The sequence below is a fragment of the Theropithecus gelada genome, chromosome 15 (assembly GCF_003255815.1).
Source record: "Theropithecus gelada isolate Dixy chromosome 15, Tgel_1.0, whole genome shotgun sequence".
NCBI classification, from domain to species: domain Eukaryota; kingdom Metazoa; phylum Chordata; class Mammalia; order Primates; family Cercopithecidae; genus Theropithecus; species Theropithecus gelada.
The window spans coordinates 6,638,237-6,658,821 of NC_037683.1; the positions used below are offsets into that span (position 1 = coordinate 6,638,237).

Here is a 20,585-nt window from a genome sequence, read left to right on the forward strand (position 1 = left end):
CTCTCTCCATCTCTCTCCTGCCCATCAGCTTGCCCCTGAGTCTCGGGTGGCCAGCTTTTGTCTCCAAGGCACAAAGGAAAGGTTTCCCCCTTCCTGTCACGGGGAGCACTGGTAGCCGGCGGGAGCCCTGCCTTGCAGAGCGCTAAGGGGTACCTCCCAATGCCAGTCATGCCCTCCCCATCTCGAAGGGGTCCTGCAAGCAGCTGTTACCCTGTGAGGGGCTGAGACGCCTTTGCCCGCCGCCCTTCCTGCTTCCTCCCCGGCCCACAGCCTTGCCGGGCTGACCTCTGGGGCAGGCCCTGGGAATTTGGGTGGGGGCGGCTTCTCTTCTCCCACAGCCCTCATTGCAATTTTGTCCTTGCCCAAGAATCCTCGGTTGAGAGCTCATCCCTATTAATTCTCATTGTGCATTTAGAGCCAATAGGTTTTTATTTATTCATTTATCTTGTCTTTCAGCCTCCTCCCCTTCCTTGCAAGGCTGGAATTTACAATTCAGTTCTCAGGTGGCCTTGCTGAAGGACAAGAAGCCTGGGAGAGAGAGAGGGTCTGCAATCTGCATCTGAAAAGGCCGTCCGCCCTGGGCCCCTCTTGTACCCTCAGAGTGCAGCCAGGCTTGCGCTCCCGTAGGCTGGATGTTAGGACACACCTAGCACCCGCTGCAGAAGGGGCGAAGGAGAGCAAGGACCCATGGGTGATGGCAAGGCTAAGGGGGGCAGTGGGCATCTGGCCGCCATGAGGGCGCCCCCTGGTGGCTGGTTAACAACAGCTGCTGGGGCTTAGGCATGGAAGCTCCCCCAGCCTGCATCTTCCACCTGCTGCCAGAGACTAGAAATACAAGGCGTGGTGTCCCCAAGGCTGGGGAGAGGCAAAGGACTCTGGGGAAGTAGAGAAGCCAGGAAAGTCACCAAGGCCATAACCACAACAGTAATAAGCCAGTGACTAGTATTGCACATTGAATACCTACTATGTGTCTGTGCGTACCACGGCAGCATGGCCGGGCTGCGCTGTCCCACCAGCACCGTGACACTCCTATATTATGGCTTCTACTGGGCAGAGGAAGACAGTGAAACTCAGAGAGGTCAGAAGTTGAGAGAGGGGAGGCTGTGCCACCTGGTGGGTGGGCATGGGCCTTGGCCACAGGCAGTTCCCAGTCTGCCTTCTCAACAAAGTGACCTTGGCAGGATTTAGGCAACATTTTCTAATCCCTAAGATGAGATTAGACTAGGACCCACCTCAGAGCATCCTAGAGATGATTAAATGAGACCTGCCCGGACCCTCCCAGGGAAGCCACAATAAACTGTGACATCAGGGTTTGAATCCAGATCTGTCTGGAAGTAACCATCCCCTCCAAAAGCCAGCCCTCCAAAAACCACCCCTCCAAAAGCCAGCCCTCCAAAAGCCGGCAGCCTGCCACAGCGGCCTCCCCATCCTCATCGGACGCACATTTGTAATCAAAGCAGAGCCGGATGGCAGCCCATGATGAAATATTTAAGTCCATCAAACAGGTGGCGAGACACTGAGGACTCGCCCATGTGGTAGATTGTGGAGAGGGACTATTCTTTCTCCCCTGCCTTCCCCACCTGTCTGCCCAGGAGAGGAGCAGGGGGTGGGATGGGAGAGTGCACTCTTCCAGACCCCAGGGCTTGAGGACGGCTGCCTGGGATGAGGCTCTGCCAGCACTGGGACTGGGAGGGGTGACCACCTCCCCAGGGCAGCTGCCCACTGCGCTGGGTTCTCTGTCTGAGGGTGGGGGCGGGGCAGAGGTCCAGGGCCAACGACATCCTAGCCAGCTTTGGCCAGGAGAGGGCCTCAGACTTGCCTCTGAGGGTCATCTCCCCACCTCAAGCCCTCGACCCGAAGCTGGTTCTAGAATTATGATTTAACTGCTCCCCCAAGCACATTGAGGCAGTGATTAATATTTAAGAGAAAAAATACAGTCAAGACTCTAATACAAGACAGAGGTTGACTGTGCCCGGGAGTGTGTAGAGAACCCTCCCACCGGCTCTGAGATGTGGATGGAGCACCAGCCCCCATCCTGGCTTTCCTCCTGGCTTCCAGAGCCCAGCCCCCGTGCTTGGCCCTGCGGTCCCCGGGGCAGTTATGACCACAGACTATCCAGCCCCAGCTCCTGGCTTCGTGCCGCCTTCTTCCCTCCCTCCCTCCCTCTCTCCCCAGCTGGCCCTGGCCCAGCCACCACCCACAACGACAGCCTCATCGCCACTGACAAGCCCAAGTAAGAAGCTACCTTCTCGGGCTGACTGCCCTGTGATGTGAGCAAAGCCGGCCCATGAGATCGAGTCCTCAGGACTCTGAGGTGGGGGCACCGGGTCAGCCCCACCATAAGCCCGGAGACCTGGAGGCTCCTCCAAGGACATGCAGAGGCACAAGCTGCCTGGGGGATGGCATCGACCCCCTCCTGTGAGTTCCTGCAGCCTGGCTGTCCTACCCGGCTCTGCCCTGCCTTCAGGGACGGCCTCCAAAGCACTGCCCAGCGGGAAGCAGCTTAGCTCAGAGACACTGGAGCCACTCTAAGCTGGAATCACAGCTTCGCCACCTCCTGGAGCGTGACCTTGGCCAGATGCCTTCACCCACTACCCCTGGACTGCCTCAGTTGCCCCACCTGTATGACCGGAATGACAGTGGCTAACATCTGCATGCGCTTACTCTGTGCCAGGTCCTATTCTGAACCCTTTACCTACATTAATTAAACCACAAACTCCTCACAATGATCCTAGGAGTGTGTGCTCTTAGTGTGCCCATTTTGCAGATGACAGAACAGAAGCCCACAGACGTCACTGGGTCAGAGCCTTCCCCTGACACTCCTTCTTTATACAACACAGAATCCACCTGGCTAGCTGAAGGGAGGACTCCTGGCAATGGCATCAGGCTCAGCCCACACATTCAGGCAGCTCGCGTGCAACCATCTCTGCTGTTGTTGTTGCTGTTAACATTACTTGAGTACTGAAGTACTCCGTGCCCCTAGGACTACTCCTTCTCTAACTAGGGAGGCAAGGGACAACGCCTGAATGTCTGCCTTCCCCGGACTTATCTGGGGGCTATCGCCATTGCATGTAGGAATGGAACTGGAAGGGGACCCAGCTGCACTGTCTGTCCCGGCCTGACCCCCAACTTCCTCCTTTGTGAATCCCCTCTGAGCCTCCGTCAAACCTCCCCATGCAAAGGGCCAGCTCAGTGCTTGGCATGCTCTAGCTTCATGGTACAGTCTGCTGGATTGGATTGAGGGGGCTAAGAGGTTGCACCGCAGAAAGGATGAACAGAGGGGTATCATGTTGCAGGTAGCATCTCGCTCACTCGCCCAGAATGCTGACTTCCTACACAGGAGGTGGGGCTTACCCTCAAGGCTGGGGAGCCGAATACTATGGGCTTCCCAAAGGAACTAATCTAGTGGCCAGCTGGCCGAGAATGCCCCTACCCCAGAGAACAATGTCACATGACCCCAGTGTCCTCAGGGTGGCCTCTGTTTTGACACATTTCCAAGATGGGACAAAGACCTGGTCCAGGTCTGGTCCAGGTCTGGTCCAGACCTGGTCAAGAGGCAGAAAAGTCAGCCTTGCATCTCAGTCCCCCAGCTCTGCTCATCCACCCCAAGGATCTACTCCAGACCTCCTCCCACTTGGCCTGGACAAGCAAAAGAGCAGTAACTGGACTTACATGGGAGCAGAACCTCTCAGGGGGGTCTCCGCACGTGATGCCTGAGGGTTCCACCTTCACCTTGACGTAGTCCTTCAAGCGCATCACCTTGGGCTGGCAGGCGTAGAACTCCCAGGTGGGGCCCTCATCTGTGGTCACCCAGGATTTGCAGATGTCGTAGTCCCCAGAGGCCAGAGGGAGGCAGTGCAGGAAGAGCGCCAGCAGGTGCAGCATGGCTGCGCAGTCCGCAGGGGCGCGGCCCAGAGAAGCCCTGGAGAGGCAGCGACGGGGTCAGGCGGGACTTGTGGCCTCAGCATGGAAATGCCACATCTACCAGGCGAGGGTGGCCGGGTGTCCCAGGGACCCAAGCACTGAAGCTTTGCAAACAGCGAGGAACTTGTTGTTTCCAAAAGGCCGATATGGAAAATTCAGAGCCAGTGTTTCTCAGACCGCTGATGGACAGATCAGAAAGTTGCCCACAACTTCACGTCCTCCTAACCTTGTCATCACACCTCCCCCGGAGGTGAATCTGATCAAATCAGGCAGACTCTCAAATTGTGACAGTGGATGGAAATGGGATAAGGAGAAAATCCGCAGGGATCCTGCATGAGGCCGGATCAGATTGCTTTTAATTTTTGTCCTTCCAATCAATCCAGGTCTTTAAAGGGCTCTTAATGGGTGACGTGCTCAACACCACTGCAAAACAGCCCTCCAGCCTGCACTGTAAAGATAAAATAAAATCAGGAGGTGGACATGTTAGCTGGAAACATGTTCCCTCTTTGGGACTGGACTTGGGTTCTCAGACCAATAAAAGAGATTTCTTTCATATGAGCTTAAGGTGGCAACAGCTGTGTGACTGGACTAGAATAAAAAGCTACTGAGGTGCTAACCGGGGAGAAGGCTATTTGGCTCTGCTTTGGTGGGGGCCGGCACTAATGGGGCCCAGCTGACCTTGGCTGGTAGCCATCGGCAACTTATTATGAAGTTTCTGAGATCTCAGCTCCCAATCCATCCAGGTACCTGGGGTCTGGCTTGTCTTTCATTGTAAGAGGGGAGGAGAGAGAGAGCTCATTAGCAACAACACCTGCAACAAATTAAAGAGGGGGAGAATAGAGACGTATAAGAACAAAAGCTCTCCGGCAAAATGTGCAAAAAATGAGGTTGCATTAGCAAAGTCTCCCGAGAAAACTGGGTTATTTTTATTAATATCAGAGTTGCACATTTGGAGATCGGGCATGTTCTTTAAAAGATGATGCATTTTTCTCTCATTTATGGGAGGGTTAGTTCAGCAGAAGTGCCCCTGTTTGGGGGTCAGAGACTTTTGAAAGCATCTCCAGGAGCCAAGATTTAATGGTTGCTTTAAAATACTGTGACTGTCAAGTCAGAATGTCAAAGTTGTTGAAGGCAAAGATGAGAATGTAACTATAGGTGCAGATGAGCCCATACCTATATGTACAGATGAACAGAGTGCTCCACGTGCTGGCCAACCACGAAGTGCCAGGCACTGAGAAACAGCTCCCCAATCATAGGCACAATCTGAAATGGTAAATTTAATTTTTTTTTAACTGTAAGAAACTAGGGATACTGAAGACTGCCAAAGAGGTGACACTGTTTTGTGAGTTCAGATTTTTCTGATCAAGGCCAGCATTTTGCAAATCATTCTTAGAGGGTAGGTCTATAAATAGGTGACTATTATGATTATTGCTGTGCTATTTTAAGCTTCTATTAATTATTTAAAATCAAAATAGATATAACTGTTATATCAAAATAGATGCCAGTTACATGAACGTTACATCGGGAAATAACATGACTGCAGTACTGTGGTGTGTTCCAGACACTGGATACATCACCCGGAGAATCCAAGTCCAGCCAGCATGGGATTCTGGCCAAAAATATTGGCCAATAGGGCAAAGGTTACTGCAATAAGTTACAGCAGAAGTGCCTGCATGATTAATTATTCTGGTTACTATGCCTCCGATGATTGCATTTGACTTCCCAAACCGCCCCAAATGTCCAGTCTGAGCCTGGCTCTCCCCTGACATCCTCTTCACCTTCTGTGCATGCAAGGCCCCTGAAGAGTTAACTGTGCTTCCATGAAACTCCATTCTCTACCCAGACAGAAAAACGCTCCTGCCAAAAATGACAAACCGAAGTGGCGGACACTTGCTGCCCTGAGCACCTCAGGTTGGGAGCAGCCCCCAGCCAGGGCCCCAGGGCTCCAGGCATGGGACTCATTCATCTGCGTCAGGGCGACCCCTGCCCCTCTCTCTGGGTGAAGGGCTGCTGATGGAGATGAATGAGAACCCAGCCAGGACCATTTTCCCCGTCTCACCTCTGGCTGTTTAAAGAGGAACCTGTTATAGAGCCTGCCCGGCCTTGAAGGCGCTCCTTGCTAGAAAACTCTCAGAAAGAACGTGCCCGGTGTCTATTTTTGCAACCTGAGAAAATGTAGTAAAAATAAAATAGCGCGGCCGGCAAAGGTTTGGATGCCACTACCCGAGCTCGCGCTGCCCAGAGCACAGCACGTTCCTAATTAATTCTTCCAGCAGTCGACTCCCAACTGTTCACTAACAGGTAGGGAGCTCCTGGCTGCTGGGACAACCAGGACGCCGGGCTGCGGCTTGCAAGGAGGGCGCAGCTGCTGCCTTCCTTCAGCTGCAGGACCCGCGGCTGCTCGGGGCTTGCAGGGCGCTGGACGCCGCCGGGCGCGGGGAGGCAGCGAGGCCCGGAGGCCGGGAGGCTGGGGCGAGGGGCGCGCGCGGCGCAACTCGCAAATCCATTAATTGCAGTCCTGTTGGTTTAAATGCCACGCATTCCCTGGAAAATAAATAAATAAATAAAAAAAACCCCTAACAACAACAAAATCTGCCAGGGGAAAAATGTGTTTACAACTAGTCAATCAATTGGGCGTTGCTGGCATCGCAGGGGGAATTATGAGCTCAGCACACGAATATTACAGGCGGGTTCTGCCAAAAAGAAAAAAGAGAAGGGGGGAAGAGACACAGGAGTCCCCGGATAACGAGGAGGAGCGCAGAGAGTGAGGAGTCGGCAGGGAAATTTTCAGAGTAAAAGGCTGCATCCCGGAGGATCGTTTTCTCCGTGGAAAATTTATCTTCACCTGATATTATTAAGAAACTGCAGCTCCCAGAAACAAATAGAATCAATGTGCTTTATTTTCTTTTAAGAGTCCTCAGGAACCGAGGGGGGCTGATAGCCAGGGTATTAAAACCCGAAAATTAGATTTTATCAGGATTTCTGAACTCAGATTTCTCTGTCTTATTGAATTAGCGCCTCCCGAGCTGGCTGGGCTCGCCAGCAGGTTCCTCTTGGAGTTGCCGGCTGCGCCCTCGCCGTGTGGGAAACTTGCCGCGGCGGGCGCGGGGCCCCTGGGGGCACCGGAGGGAGGGCGCTGGGGGCTCCTGGGACTGGAGGGGACTCAGCCCACCCCGGGGTTCCCTCTCCCTCCTCGGCAGGGGCGGCGGAGGGGGGTGAAATCTGCCTTCGGGGGAGGGTAGGGGTTGCCGGGAGGGAAAGGAAGCTTGGCCGGCGGGGTCACCTTCCCGTCCTCCGCCCCGGGCGGGGTCCAGCGGGCGCCCGGCGCTCACCGCAGCCTCGGCGGGCGTCCTAATTGCGGCGGCTCCGGTGTCCCCTGCTCCGGAGCGGGCCCTTTATCTGGCCCCTGGGTCCCCGCCCGCAGGAGCCCTGGAAAGTTGGGCGCGGGAGGCGGGGCGCGAGCATCCAGCCTCGGGTGGGTCCCGGCGGGCGGGGTCGAGGCCGGGGCCGGGGTCGAGTCAGTGCTTCGGGCCGGCTGCGAGCCTGGGACACCGACGACCCGGCAGCCCCGCAGCTGCTTTTTGTCTTCCCAAAGTTGCGTGCAAGCCACGGGAGCAATTAATAATTAAGCCTGTAATAAAGGCCCGGCCCGGACTGAGGTGCCCCCTTTTTCGGCACTGCCTCACTTAATTAAAAGACACCGAGCAGGGCGCCCAGGAACTAGTTGGATCCTTTGCCCCGGCGCTGTAGACTGCGGCGACCCGGCTGCCGCCGCCCCCCGCCCAGACGGCCAACTTACTCCAGAGCGGGCGGACCCTGAGAGCCCGCGGTCCTCTCTTCCCGCCTTCCCGCCGCCTCTGCTCCCCCAACCTGCGCGCCGCTCAGTTCCAGGTTCGACTCCACGCGGGCCCCAAGCCGGTGCCTGCGCCCCCTCACCTTCCGACCCCCTCCCGGCGCCAGGAGAAGTTTCCAGCCCCGGCCGCGGGAGTTTCTCTGTGCAACTCACAGGCTCCCAGTTTGCAGAGAGATGGGAGGGCACGGGATGGGGGTGGTTCTAAGCGGTGGCGGTGAAATTGGGGTAGGGGAGAGGCGCGGGAGTAGGGTTAATTTCCTTTTTCGAGACACATCCGAGCATCCTTGCAACATCCCTCCCCGACACACATAGACACACACACACACACACACACACACACACACACACACACGAAGGAAAGGACCCGGTGGAAGCCGGCCAGAAAGACAAGCTACCCCTTTAAGATGCTGCTAAGAACGCACCCTCACACACCCCTCTGGGGCGACTCCAGTCCTCAGCTCGTAGCAGCCGCCACCAAACAACTTTTGCATCCGAGCCTTTGCCGGGCCGCTGTAAGTGGCTCCCGGGCCCGGGCAAGCCTGCATGGTCACCGAAGCCCTTTAAAAATGAAACCAGCCTGGCCAAGCTGCAGCCTCTCCCCCGCCCGCCTCCCGGGCTCTCCCCGCCCGCCTTACCCCGGCTCGGAGCGGCTTCCCGGCGCGGAGACCCGGGAGGGCCGAGGACCGCCACCCTCCGGCGCTGCGCCTCCCCCCTCGGGCTGGCGCTGGGTGGGGGCGCGGGCCGAGGGCTGCAAGCCGCTGCTCCTTCCCCGCGCCGCTCCCGCCGCTGTGGCCGCCGCCGCCGCCGCCGCCGTCAGATCGGGGCCGGGGAGCCCTCCGGCCGCCGGGGGGGCCGCCCGCAGCCGTCCCGGAGACGCGGGCCGGGGGAGGGGGCCGCCCGCGCCGCCCGCATCGCCCGCCCGGGAGGAGCGGGAGGTCGCCGCTAACAAGTGCAAACTTTTTGGCCCCCCTGGGCGGCCCGGGGAGGACCCGCGCTCCGGCGCCGGGCGGCCCCCGGCCCGGGTGGGCTTCGCGGCGGCTCGTCGGGGAGCCGGGGCATCCCCCCGGCGCGGCGCGGGCCAGATGGCGGGCGCTTCACTGCCCCCCTGCACTCCGCTCCAAGTTAATGCCGAGGCTAAATCCTCTTGCCATCACTCACGATCACCATCGGGGCTTTTATCTCTCGGTCTGATCCGGGCTGCGTAACTTCCTCTGTGTGGCTTTAACACACCATCCCACCACGGAGCAACGGTCTTCTTAAAGGTGCAGGAAGGAAATACTGCGCGGCTCGGGGGACGCGCCACGGCCCGGGGAGGGGCGCGGCGAGCAGGGGAGTCCCCGCGGGCCCGCGGCCAGGGTGGCCCTGGCAGCCTCTGGGGGGTCGCTGCCTAAACATCGCCTCCCGGCCCGGGGGCCAGCGGGTCCCTGCGCCCAGAGCGCATCCTCAGCCGGCTCCGGTCAGGCGCAGCCGGGCTGCAGCTTCCTTTTCCAAAACCCGGGGGCCTGCTGGGGTGCCAGCACCCATGGGTGTGGGGGCTGCCCCATCGGCACGAGGGAGGGGGGCCAAGTGAGTCAGTTCCCCCACCCCCCACAGCCAGGGGCTCAGGGCTGCTCCTCGGTCTCTCCCTGTGAAGTGCTGCCACCCAGAAGGCCCCAAGCAGTGGGTACCGGGGTGGGTGGGTGGATTTGGGGAGATGGGGAGGGGGAGCGATCTGAGCGCACAACCAGAGCCTGAATACCAGCTGACACATCGCCGCCTCCACCCTGATGGGCCCTGCTTTTGACGAAGCCAAGCCAGCTCTGCAGAGAGTGCAGAGTAGGGGGGCAGGAGGGGCCTGGCTAAGGGGTTCTCTGCCTCCCTCCCCTGCAAGCATGGGAGGCAGGTGTGGGAGGCCTCCCGCAGCAGCAACCCAGGGCAGAGGCCACCCAGTTGGCAACATCACATCGGGCAGCCCTGTACTCTCCGACCCCCGGGTGGTTTCCTACCAGGCTGCCTCCCAGGGCTTCTGGGAGAGTTTCCACATCTTCCAAAAGCACATGTGGTTTTCGGACACTCCTGGCCTCCTGGGGTGGGCTCACTGCAGCCTTGAGCAGCCAGCACTATCATTTGGATGCATCAAGAACAAAGGGCCTGAGGACAGACAGAGAGAGGCAGAGAGAGAGAGAGAGAGAGACCAGCCCAAGGTCATAGAGGGTGTTGGGAATGGAGCAAGACATGGCACCTCAGTGCCCGGCCCTGCTGCCACCCTTCACCTCCACCTTAACCCTTCCCTGCTCTCAGCTGCCCTGAAAACTGGCGAGGGAGTTATACTGCTGAATAATATTTAGAATATTGTGACATAACAGGCAGAGGATGCAGAATTAAAGATTGTCATCTGCTGTAATAATAATAATAATATATTTATTGAACACCTGTTTTATGCCAGACTCCATGCAAACCAGCTTGTGTGCATTATTCACTGAATCTTCGCCAAAGCCCAGTGACTTCACTGCTAGTAGCAAAGCCTCAAGTTAGAGATGTTAAGTAACTTGCCCAAGGTCACATAGCTAAGGACTCTGGCCGGGGAGGCAGGGCTCTTGGGTTCCTGGGTGATGCTCTGTCACTGGCCTGGCTGGCTGATTAACTTGGAATACGGCCCAGATTGCTTTGGGGCTCAGTTTCCCCATATGTGAGATATGAATGGTAAATCCTTCTTTTTTCAAAGAGGGGTCAAAACAGGGCCATTGTGTGCCTCTACCTGCACACGCTCTCAGATGCCTACCACCGGAGATGGGCCTATCCCACCAAGCAGCTCAGGAAGGCAGACATGGGCCAGCCCCTAGTTACCTGTTCTATGCAGGAGGAAGCTCCTTGGGAGAAGAGAACAGATCTTAGTGGCGTGATTTTTAAGCACTCAGCCTGCAGGCAGCAGTGAAGGGCAGGGTGTGGGACTCCTGCACAGGGTGAGTGATGACCAGGGTCAGCCCTCAGCCTGCTGTCACCCCGGGGCAGGGTCATCAATCCCTGGGAACCGCCCTGCTCCTCCATCATCACTGTGGACTGGATGCTGTCGGGAACAGCCAAAGAGATGGAGGGGCTGCTTCTTATTTGTAGTTCATCTAAACACAGCAGAGGGACCAGGGGTGCCTCCTCCCTAGCCCTGCCAGGAGGGTTTCAGTGACGCGTATGCAAAGATATGTGCCACTAGAAACAATTTTTAACGTGCCTCTCCGCCAGCCCCCACCCCCCTCAATACTCCCTGCCTCTGCAGCAAGCTGATGCCAACAGGGTTTTTTCGGGGACCTATGCCAGAAGCTGTCTTCTGGTCTCATTTCCAGACCCCAGGATAATGGAAAGAGCACTGCACTGAGAGTTGGGATAATGGGCTTTTCTTGGCTCAGCACTTACCACACTGTGTGTGGCTGGGGGAGATCCCTTCCCTGCTCTTGGCTTCAGTTTCCCCATCTGACGATGAGGGGATTTGCCCAGGAGGGGGGTCCCTGTGCTATGATCCTGAGTTGACTGCACTCCACAGCAGCCTCCAGGAGACGATGTTCCTTTCAAGTGAACCATAAAGCACTTATTTTCCAAGATAGGGAACAAATAGGATTTCGGCCATGCGGGGACCAGGTGGTTGAGGGACGTTCATTTTTAAACTTCATTAAGGTAGCTTCTGAAAAAGGACCTTTTTCCAGCCATGAAAAGAAGCTGAGCACCAGGGGCAGGAAAGTGTTAATGAATCTCCCCGAAAATAACCGCTGGCTCCCCTCTCACCAGCAGCCTAATCATCCTCTTCACTGGTGGGATTTTGGCTCCAATGCACAGTTTTCATTTGAATTGTGTATGCGGAATTTGCTATCAAAAAGCATCTGCAGAACAATGCATTTAATTTTATTCCATCTATATTTTTTAAAAGGATTTGTATATAACCATACATATATATGATTATATCCATATGATTGTATACAAGTCCACTATATATACGGACACATCCATTATATATGTGGACAATGAAGATATACACCAAAGTATGAACAGGGGAGATGAGGGAGGACCAATGGGCTTTATTATAGATATCCTCTCTGGGTTGCTTGACTCCTTTACAATGAGAAAATACGCATGGTATAGATGAGTAACAGGAAATTATAAAGTCACAAGCAAAAATGATCTACTAGCTTTGTAATGAGAGGTAACAGATGAGGTCCAGGCCCTCTGGGGACTTCCAAGAGAAGACAAGTCCTGATGCAGACAGACAGACAGAAAAAATGAGCTCACATTGCTGATTTAAGTCAAGTGCAAGCTCAAAGGATACCCCTACCAAGTTCTCACCCGTCTCCTCGCTCACTCTGTTCACTTATGCCAGGCCAAGATTTTGATTCTTTGAGAAACTCTTTGTCCCCTTGACCTTGAGCAGTTGAGATGCAGCTGTTAAGGAAGTGGTAAGATCCTGTGCCCAGGACCATCTAGGGGTATTCAAGACGTCCTGGGGCCCCTTCTACTGCCAAGGTAGGGGAAGGGGGAACCTGCAGCCTCCCCCAAGGTGACACCTCCAGGCAGTGGCAGAGGCTGCTAGAAGCAATCTGACCCCTCCCTGTCAGTCCTCAGCTCTAATCTCTAGACCATACTCCCATTAATTATTATTACTGTATTAATCATACATGTGATTAATTCAGTAATGGTGATTCATAATTGATTGCATTTTATATGGCGCCTTTCATCCACACGTCTCCCAAGATGTGCACTGCCTACGACAAGAGACACATAAAGCGGAACGTGTTCTTTGCTTGCCTGCATTTTGTTGGATAAACTTCTCTTCGGAGAGGCAGGGGGCTAATGGCCTTCGAGCACACGGAGCTTGCCAGTCCCAGCTCCGTGCCCGTCTCCCTGAGTACTGCAGCTCAGTAGCACCCTGCCTTGCCCAGTGGCAGCCGTACCGTAGGAGTCATGCAGATCCCACCCCCTTGGCAGGCAAGTCGGCCTAGGCCCCAGGCTGCCGGGCAAGGCCAGCCTGCCCTGGCTGGGAGGCAGTGCCATAGAGTGGCTTGGATGAGAGCCCTAGAGCCTGACTCTCTGGGTATGAGTTGTACCTCTCCCGCTAATTAGCTGTGCGACCTTGAGTAAGCTACTTCCTTCTCTGCCTCACTTTACCCAAATGCAAAATGGGATTATGATAGTCTCCATCTTCCTAGAGTTATGGTCAAGATCTACAACGATAGACAGAAAGCAATTTCAAACCTAGCACGCAGTAAGTGCTCGATAAACATGAGCAGCAATTGTGGAACCTTAGGCCTGGTTCCAGCACCAGCAGTTCTGTGACTCAACTGGTCTCTTCCCTGCTCTGGGTCTCAGTTTTCTCAGCTGTGAAATGGGATGGTGGCTGAACCTTGTTGGTCCTTCCAGATCTTAAATGAGCACCTAATACAGTCACAGGTGAAATCTGGGGCTTCAGGGTCAAGCAGCCCTGGGGTCCCATTCCTGGCTCTGTGACTCACCTTGCCAAGCCTCAGTTGTTTCATCTGGAAGATGGAGGTTAGAATGTTCTCCAATACCTCGGCTTGGTCTAACGATTTAGTGAACTAATGCTTGAAATCAATTTGACTCCTAGAAAGTGCTTAACACAAGGTGGCTCTGGTATTACACACTCAGGCACGAAGCACAGCAGTTTACTGACGATCTCCAATTTCTGCTTTAACCACCACTCTCTGAAAGAGACTTTTATCCTGGCCATTCTTCAGACAAGAATCCCGAGGTTGAAGGATGTGTCCTGGGTTATTCTGGGAGGGCAGGGCTCCTATTTGAATCCAGGCCTCATGGTTGGGCTCACTGATACATGGTCTCGGTCCCAAGCTTATCATTCCAAGATTGTTTCTTCCCAACAGACCTGGGAGGGAACCAGCATTGCAGTCTCCACTTGCCAGCAAAAGATACAGGGACTAGCTGGGCGCGGTGGCTCACACCTGTAATCCCAGCATTTTGGGAGCCTGATGTGGGCGGATCGCTTGATGACAGGAGCTTGAGACCAGCCTGGCTAACGTGGTGAAACCCTATCTCTACTAAAAATACAAAAATTAGCCAGGCGTGGTGGTGCGTGCCTGTAGTCCCAGCTACTTGGGAGGCTGAGGCATGAAAATCACTTGAACCTGGGAAGTGGAGGTTGCAGTGAGCTGAGATCAAATTGCACTACTGCACTCTAGCCTGGGTGACAGAGCCAAAAAAAAAAAAAAAAAAAAAGGAGATACAGGGACTGGGAGCTGGGAATGACTTGGTGCCTTCTCCAGGGCTCATGGCATGTGAGCCCTGGGCAGTGAGAACAGCCCCTGTGGACTGGGTGGAAATACTACTGAGCCACCGTGCCTTTCTCTGCAAAGTTTCTTCCACCGGGAGCCTGGCTGGGATCCCTCCAATCCGTGAGTTCCCATGGAAATGTCTCTTTCCCGAGTTCCAGCAGCATGACAGGGAGAGGAAAGCAGCAAAGCTCAGCCCAGAAGAGTCCAGGCTCCTCCAGGCAAAGCTGCTCAGCTCCCCGGGGAGGGGTCTCTGCTGTGAGAAGGAAGCCCGCCCCCTCCACCCTCCATGGAGCAGCAGAGAGCCAGGGATCGCAGGCAGCTGGTCTGTCGTCTGGAAGCCCCAGAGGCAGGACCCACTGCTGCTCACTGCCATGAATTTCGGAGTCTCTGAGGACTCCTCAGGCTCAGGAGACAGGATGCAAAGGAGCCTTGGCACCCCTTTCTCAGTGAGAGTGGGTAACTGCCCAGTCCTGCCAGCTTCGAGCTCAGGGGGCATCTTCTGGGCAATTGTGGGCTACCCACTGAGTACCTACTGTGTGCCAGCATCCCCCAGCCCTGGGGATGCCCATGGTGACAGATCCACTGGGTCCTGCCTCTGGGGTGCAGCAAGTCTTAGTGGGATTATTCATATCACATCGACCAGGCTGCCTGTGCACCTCACCTAGGTTGTCTAAGCACCTACTATGTGCCAGACACAGGCCAAATCAGGGAGGCGGTGCAGTCTGAGGAAGTGTGAGTGCGTATAAGGATGCATATGCACACACACATGCATGCAGGCCGAGTGTGAGCGTGCTGGCCTGGCGGTGTTGCCAAAAACACTAGACAACACAAAGTCGATGGTGGAGGCAAGTCCTACCTCTCAGGATAGGAGACAAGGAAAGCTCAAACCAGGAGTGCCAAGAGCAATCCCCAGGCTTGGTGGGAACCCAGACCTCCACTCCCACCTCTCTGGGCCTCAGTTACCTCATCTGTCAAGTGGGGATAGTCATGGCACCTACCTCCTGGGATTGTTGGATGGATTCACTGAGAAAATGTGTAGGAATTGCTACAGGTAGTAAGTAGGTGCTCAAGAAATGTCGGTTCTCATTAGTCATCATTGGCCAAGACTCTCCTCTGGCCAAGGCTCTGTGTTCCACGGTGATGGGGAGTCCAGGGGAACACCGCTCCGTGTCAGAAGAGCAATGGGGTTAGACTCTCCAGTGTCACCTGGCCATCAAGCCTGGGAAATAAATGGGAACACCAGCCGCAGCTCTCCTCCCAGCCACAGTGTCTTTTCACACATAAGCAATTCAGAATCGGCTCTTGGATCTGAATCTGAATTTCCATCCTCACCCCGCCCATTCCCCTCCTGCTTTTGGGACAGTTTCTCCCAACTCCCAGTGTGGGGAGCTGGAGAAGTTGTGGAAGGAGCCGCAGCTGGCTGAGCCACGGAATCTTTCTCCTGGGTCCACCTGATCCCCTCGCCAGGTGTGCAAGCTTCTCACAGGCTCCCGTTCGGGGCAGCAGGGGTGTGTGGAGGCGATTGGGAAGAGGTTTGCATCAGCAAGGAGAGCAGGAGCTGAGGAAAGGCTGCAATCAGAAGGGAAAACACATTATCAGCGGGAGGAAGCTGCTTCCCCCTCCCACCAGTGACTCCTCACCTAGAGGAAAACATCTTTCTTCCTTACCGGGCAGGTGATCTGGGCCTCCAGGACAGCAAAGCAGATGTGGCCTTCCTCTCAGACATGTGCTGGTCACGAAGTAATTGACCCAGTTATAGAACGACCTGCTCTGCGCCTCAGCCCTCTGCCTCCCACTGCCCTGGGGAGCTCATGGCAGCGGCCTTCAGAGCACCGCACCCCCACCCCCGCTCCCCTCATCATTGTCTTCATTCAAAAGGAGGCCCATGTAGGCCCCACCCCAAAAGCACCCACTTGCAACCATGCAAAGTCCTGCACAGATGAACGACAGCTGTAGGCAAGCCGGGCGCAGCAATCTTTGTAACGAAAGGCAGCTGAAAAATCTGAACGACGACCCACGACGAGACAAACTGATCTACAGAAAGGTATTCCCTGGCTGCTTCTGTCCTGATCTCACGTGCACATTCACACACGCTGTGTTGTGTGCAACCATTTCCTCATTAAGTTGTCACCATTGGCATACAAACTCTTGGTCCATCAAAGCATTGAATTCTGAGTCCTATGACCTTGACCCTGACCCTTGCTCTGAATCCTGCCAAAAGGAAACAGTGATATTTCCCCAAACAGCCCCACGTCCGTGCTTTCCGGCAGTCCAGGCTGTAAGACACGGTGAGACAGAGTCCCTCTCTCTTCCTCCTCCTACCATACTCTTGGTCAATCTTTTCTATTCAAAGGAAGGCCTTGGGATCAGGGCTCCCTAGAAGGTAGCAGGTACCATTGCTCACATAGTCAACTCTTGATCTTGGGAACCAGCATGGATTTCTTGTTTCATGACGCTCGACCTAATGGATGGAGACAGCTCCAGCTGCCACTGGTCTCTCGCTCCGTGGACTTGGCTGGCCGCTGCCCATGACCTCTAGGATGTCCACACTTAACCCAAGCTGCCCCCATTTCTGTGGGTGGGACTCCTCCTCCTCCTGGGGGTCCTGGTGAGTTGTCCCCCCTGGGGATTCCTCACAGGCTCTTCTGCCTCCCATCCCTACCCTTCACTCCTTTTTCACTGGGTTCATTTTTTTTTTTTTACTGGTGGAGTAAACACAGACATGCAGGCTGGGAGGGAGAAGCGGCCAGGGTCACTTAGCCACATGCTTTGCTTTTTGCGTCACCTGGGAGTTGGAGGGACATGGCTTTTCACATTCAAAAGGACTCCCAGGAGATTTTCTTTTGAATACAGGAAAAGAAAAGTTCTGGGCCCGACTTCCTCTCTTCTTGTTCCTGCTGGTTCTGGAGTCCAGCTTGGCTGCACGATGCAGTTCTGTGGTTATCTGGCCCACTCCCTGCCCTGCCCTGCCCAGAGGCTCCTCTGGGACCCCTCTCCGTAGCTCTGATGACCCCTGCTCCTTTTACTGCTTTTGGAGAACACCTTGAGGCCTATGGGGCCCTGAGCCAAGCATGTGTGGCGTGGTCACCTGGGGACGCTGAGATGGCCCCAGGATGGTCCTCCAGTGGCCTATCTGATGGTCTTTGGCCACATTCGTGGTAAGCCTGACATTTATGAGCCTGGCCTCAGAACCTGACAGCCGAGGTTGAGAGTCCCTGTGCTGCCACTTATATCCTTGGACACGCCTTCTCACCTCAATTTTTCCATCTGTACAATGGGCACAACAGCACCACTTCTCAGGGTTGTCGTGAGAAGATAAGAATGTAATCATGACTGCAGAGTGCTCAGAAGGGTGTAGGAGCCCTGCAGGTGATCACCCTGCCAGGAGCAGGTGAACTCTTGACCCTGGAAAGTGTCCCCAGCCTGAGCAGAAGGACCTCTCCTTACCTAGAATAGCCTTTGGGCCTCTAGCAACAGGGAGTGCTCATCCCACCTCAAAGGGGGAAAGGTCACCTTTGGCTTTGAATTCATAAGACAGTGAACTGGGGTGACATTGGAAGGCAAAGAAAATACTTTCCTGTCAAATAGAGGGACATATCCCTGAATTGCTATTCAAATGAACTCATTCTCTGAGGTCAGCTTACATCATCCAGCCACCGTGAAGCCAAAAGCACCACCTCTCTCTTCCAAACCCCAACTCGCACCCCACAAAACAGAACATGTGCCAGACCTGGAAGGAGGGGGCTCTTCCTTGTCCCCAGATAGGGAAACTGAGGCTCTGAAAGGTGAAACAACTTTATCCAAGTCCTACACCAGGATCCAAACACACGCCTGTGACCCCATGGCCAGTGCCTTGACCCTTCCCCTCCCACACTTCTCAGAATTTCTTGCCCCAATTCTGTCCCCTGAAAGCTTTGGGACTGTAGCTGAGCCCCTGACTCCATTTCTGGGCTTCAGGATCTTCATCCGTCAGTGGGGGAGTTTGAGCTGGTGGCCCTGAGGGTCCTTCCAGTGCTAACATTTTCAGATAAGCTGCTAACCTCCTAGGTCCTCTCCTGACACAGGAGTCTCAGCTCACCCAGTACAAATGTTTCCTTGAACGATCAACAGAATGACAACTCCCTAAGGAGAGGAGAGACACGCGTTAAGAACAGGATTGTTAGAAGCCTGACATTAACATGCCACGCACACGGCACAGGTGACGCCCTGGGCAGCCAGCGGCGCGGCCACTGGGGAACACGGAGGCGGCAGACCGGGTAGACAGGCCTGAGCTTCCGGTCTGCGCTTTGATTTTTAATTTTTGCCAATGTGAGCTCCAGAAATGCCTTACAGTACACTGGGAAAAACTCTCCTTTTTAGCTAAATGGCCAAACATGTACCTAGCAACTGCTCTATGTCTGCAGGGCCTTGGGAGCCCAAGGGTGACGCTGGAACCTCTTAACCAGGTATGACCAGGCAGTTTCCAGAAAGAACCTCTTGGCATGAGGCATCCGCCCGTGGGGCTGCTGCTATCCGGCTGAAATGCACGAGGGTCACCACTGCCATTTGCTGAAACATTGAAATACTTCATGCATTTACTGTTGGCAAAGAGCCACGATTCTGGGCCCCTGGAGGGTCTCCCCATGCCACTTCCCAGGCCATTCAGCACCTTTCCCTGGAAACCTCTAGATACTTGGACCTACCCCAAACCCAGCAGCTACCTGGACTAGTGCCTGGCACAGCAGCAGGACCTCTAGGTCTCACTCCTGCACTCACCTGGCACCTGCCTGTCCCCTTGAGCAGCACCCATGGCCTGCTGGTTGTTCAGTATCCTGATAATCACTGCTGACCTCAAACACACATGTGCACATGCCCACAGCCCAGACTTTGGGGTGATGTATTTCTCTGCTGTCCATTGGGATTTCCTAGGGTGTTTTCAGGAAGACCCGACCCCCAAGCATCCCCCTCAGAGCCCAGGTCACTGGGGTTGGGCCACCTTGGGGTCTCCCCACAGCAGAGCAGGAAGGCAACTTCTGGTCCTATACAGCCTATGCTTTACTGTCCCCAGAAACCTTCCCCCAGCTAAGCCCACCCACGACTCTGCATTTTATAACCAGAGAGGAGAGTAGCTTCTGCCTATGGAAGAGGGGGCTCTTCTCCGGCTGCCCTCGTCTGTGGTCTCTTAGACTCCGATGGAGAAGTGCAGCAGGCATAGAGGGGGATAATTCCAAGTATTATTGTTGACGAGGGGACTGTGTTGAGCTGGACCCCAGGTTATCAGGACGGAGTGCCGTGATTGACTAGTCATGGCTGCCTGGCGATGGATTCGTCATGTCTGTCTGGGATGGGGGAGAGGCGCATTGGACTCCATGTTCTCCCTGTTCTAGAGGATGAGGATGAGTCTCTGCCCACCCTATAGTCAGCCCAGGGCCACATCAGACACACACAATGCTTGAAAAATGCATTCAGTTGAGGGCAATGTTAAACATGAATATGTGTGTATTTATTATTATTATTACTACTACTGCTACTATTTGAGACAGGATCTCACTCTGTTGCCCAGGCCAGAGTGAGGCTGGAACCTCTTAACCGGGTATGACCTGGCAGTTTCCAGAAAGAACCTCTTGGCATGAGGCATCTGCATGTGGGTTTGCTGCTATCCACGAGGACTGCTGCAGTGGTGAGGACATGCCTCTACCTCCCAGGTTCAGGCAATTCTCCCACCTCAGCCTTCCATGCAGCTGTGACTACAAGTGTGTGCCCCCATGCCTGGCTAATTTTTTTAATTTTTTGTAGAGACAGGGGTCTCACTATGTTGCCCAAGCTGGTCTCAAACTCCTGGGCTCAAACGATCCTCCCACCTCAGCCTCCCAAAGTGCTGGAATTACAGGTGTGGGCCACTGTGCCCGGCCAACCCATGCTCATTGAGCACATGTTATGTGCAACTAGATGATAAAGTAGGGAGAGGAACTGGGAGGGATGTTTCTAGGAATTTTGAAGGTTCATTTATATATCCGTCCATCCATCCATTCACTCATTCCCTTCACAGTTATTTATTGAGTGCCTTCAGTGCACCACGCTCTGTGTTAGGGTCTGGAGATACAGACCAGCATCTGCTCCAAAGAACTTCCAGGGAGCTCCCTGTGTGCGGAGCCAGACAAGGTGAGCACAGTGGAGTGTGAGCTGCCACGGTGGCAGGGAGGGTGCACAACCATGCTGTTCTCCTCCCTGGCAGAAGTGCCCTCCCAGGACCGGCCAGGCTTATTAATATCCTGCTGAGTCAGGGGGCTCTTGAGTTTCAGCATCACAAGACGCTGAGACTGGGCGCCGCAGATATTCCTGACTCCAGACTGCCCTCTCCTTCCACCCTCCTTCCCACCTGCCCTTCCTTCCCTCACCTCTACCTGGTGCAGGCTGTTGAGAAGGTGGCAGGTGCTGATAGAAGCAGTTCTGGCTTTGGGAGAAGGGGGAATGGGGGGAATGAGATCTTGGGAAAGAAGTAGTTCCAATCCCCACTCTATCACTCTCTCACTGTAAAACTCGATGTGAGCAATCTCACCTCT

At 54.9% G+C, this 20,585-nt stretch overlaps 1 protein-coding gene across 1 annotated transcript in view; it reads right to left on the reverse strand.

Moving 5' to 3' along the window:
* NTNG2 (netrin G2) overlaps positions 1-8,829 on the reverse strand; it is an 81,554-nt gene extending 72,725 nt beyond the window's left edge. Inside the window, exons 1-2 of the mRNA XM_025359797.1 lie at positions 8,413-8,829; positions 3,673-4,367 (exon numbers count right to left, since the gene is read on the reverse strand). Of these exons, the coding sequence (XP_025215582.1) occupies positions 3,673-3,885 (213 nt within the window). The 5' untranslated portion in view covers positions 3,886-4,367; positions 8,413-8,829. The remainder of the gene's footprint in view (positions 1-3,672; positions 4,368-8,412) is intronic.
* Positions 8,830-20,585: the final 11,756 nt, after the last annotated feature.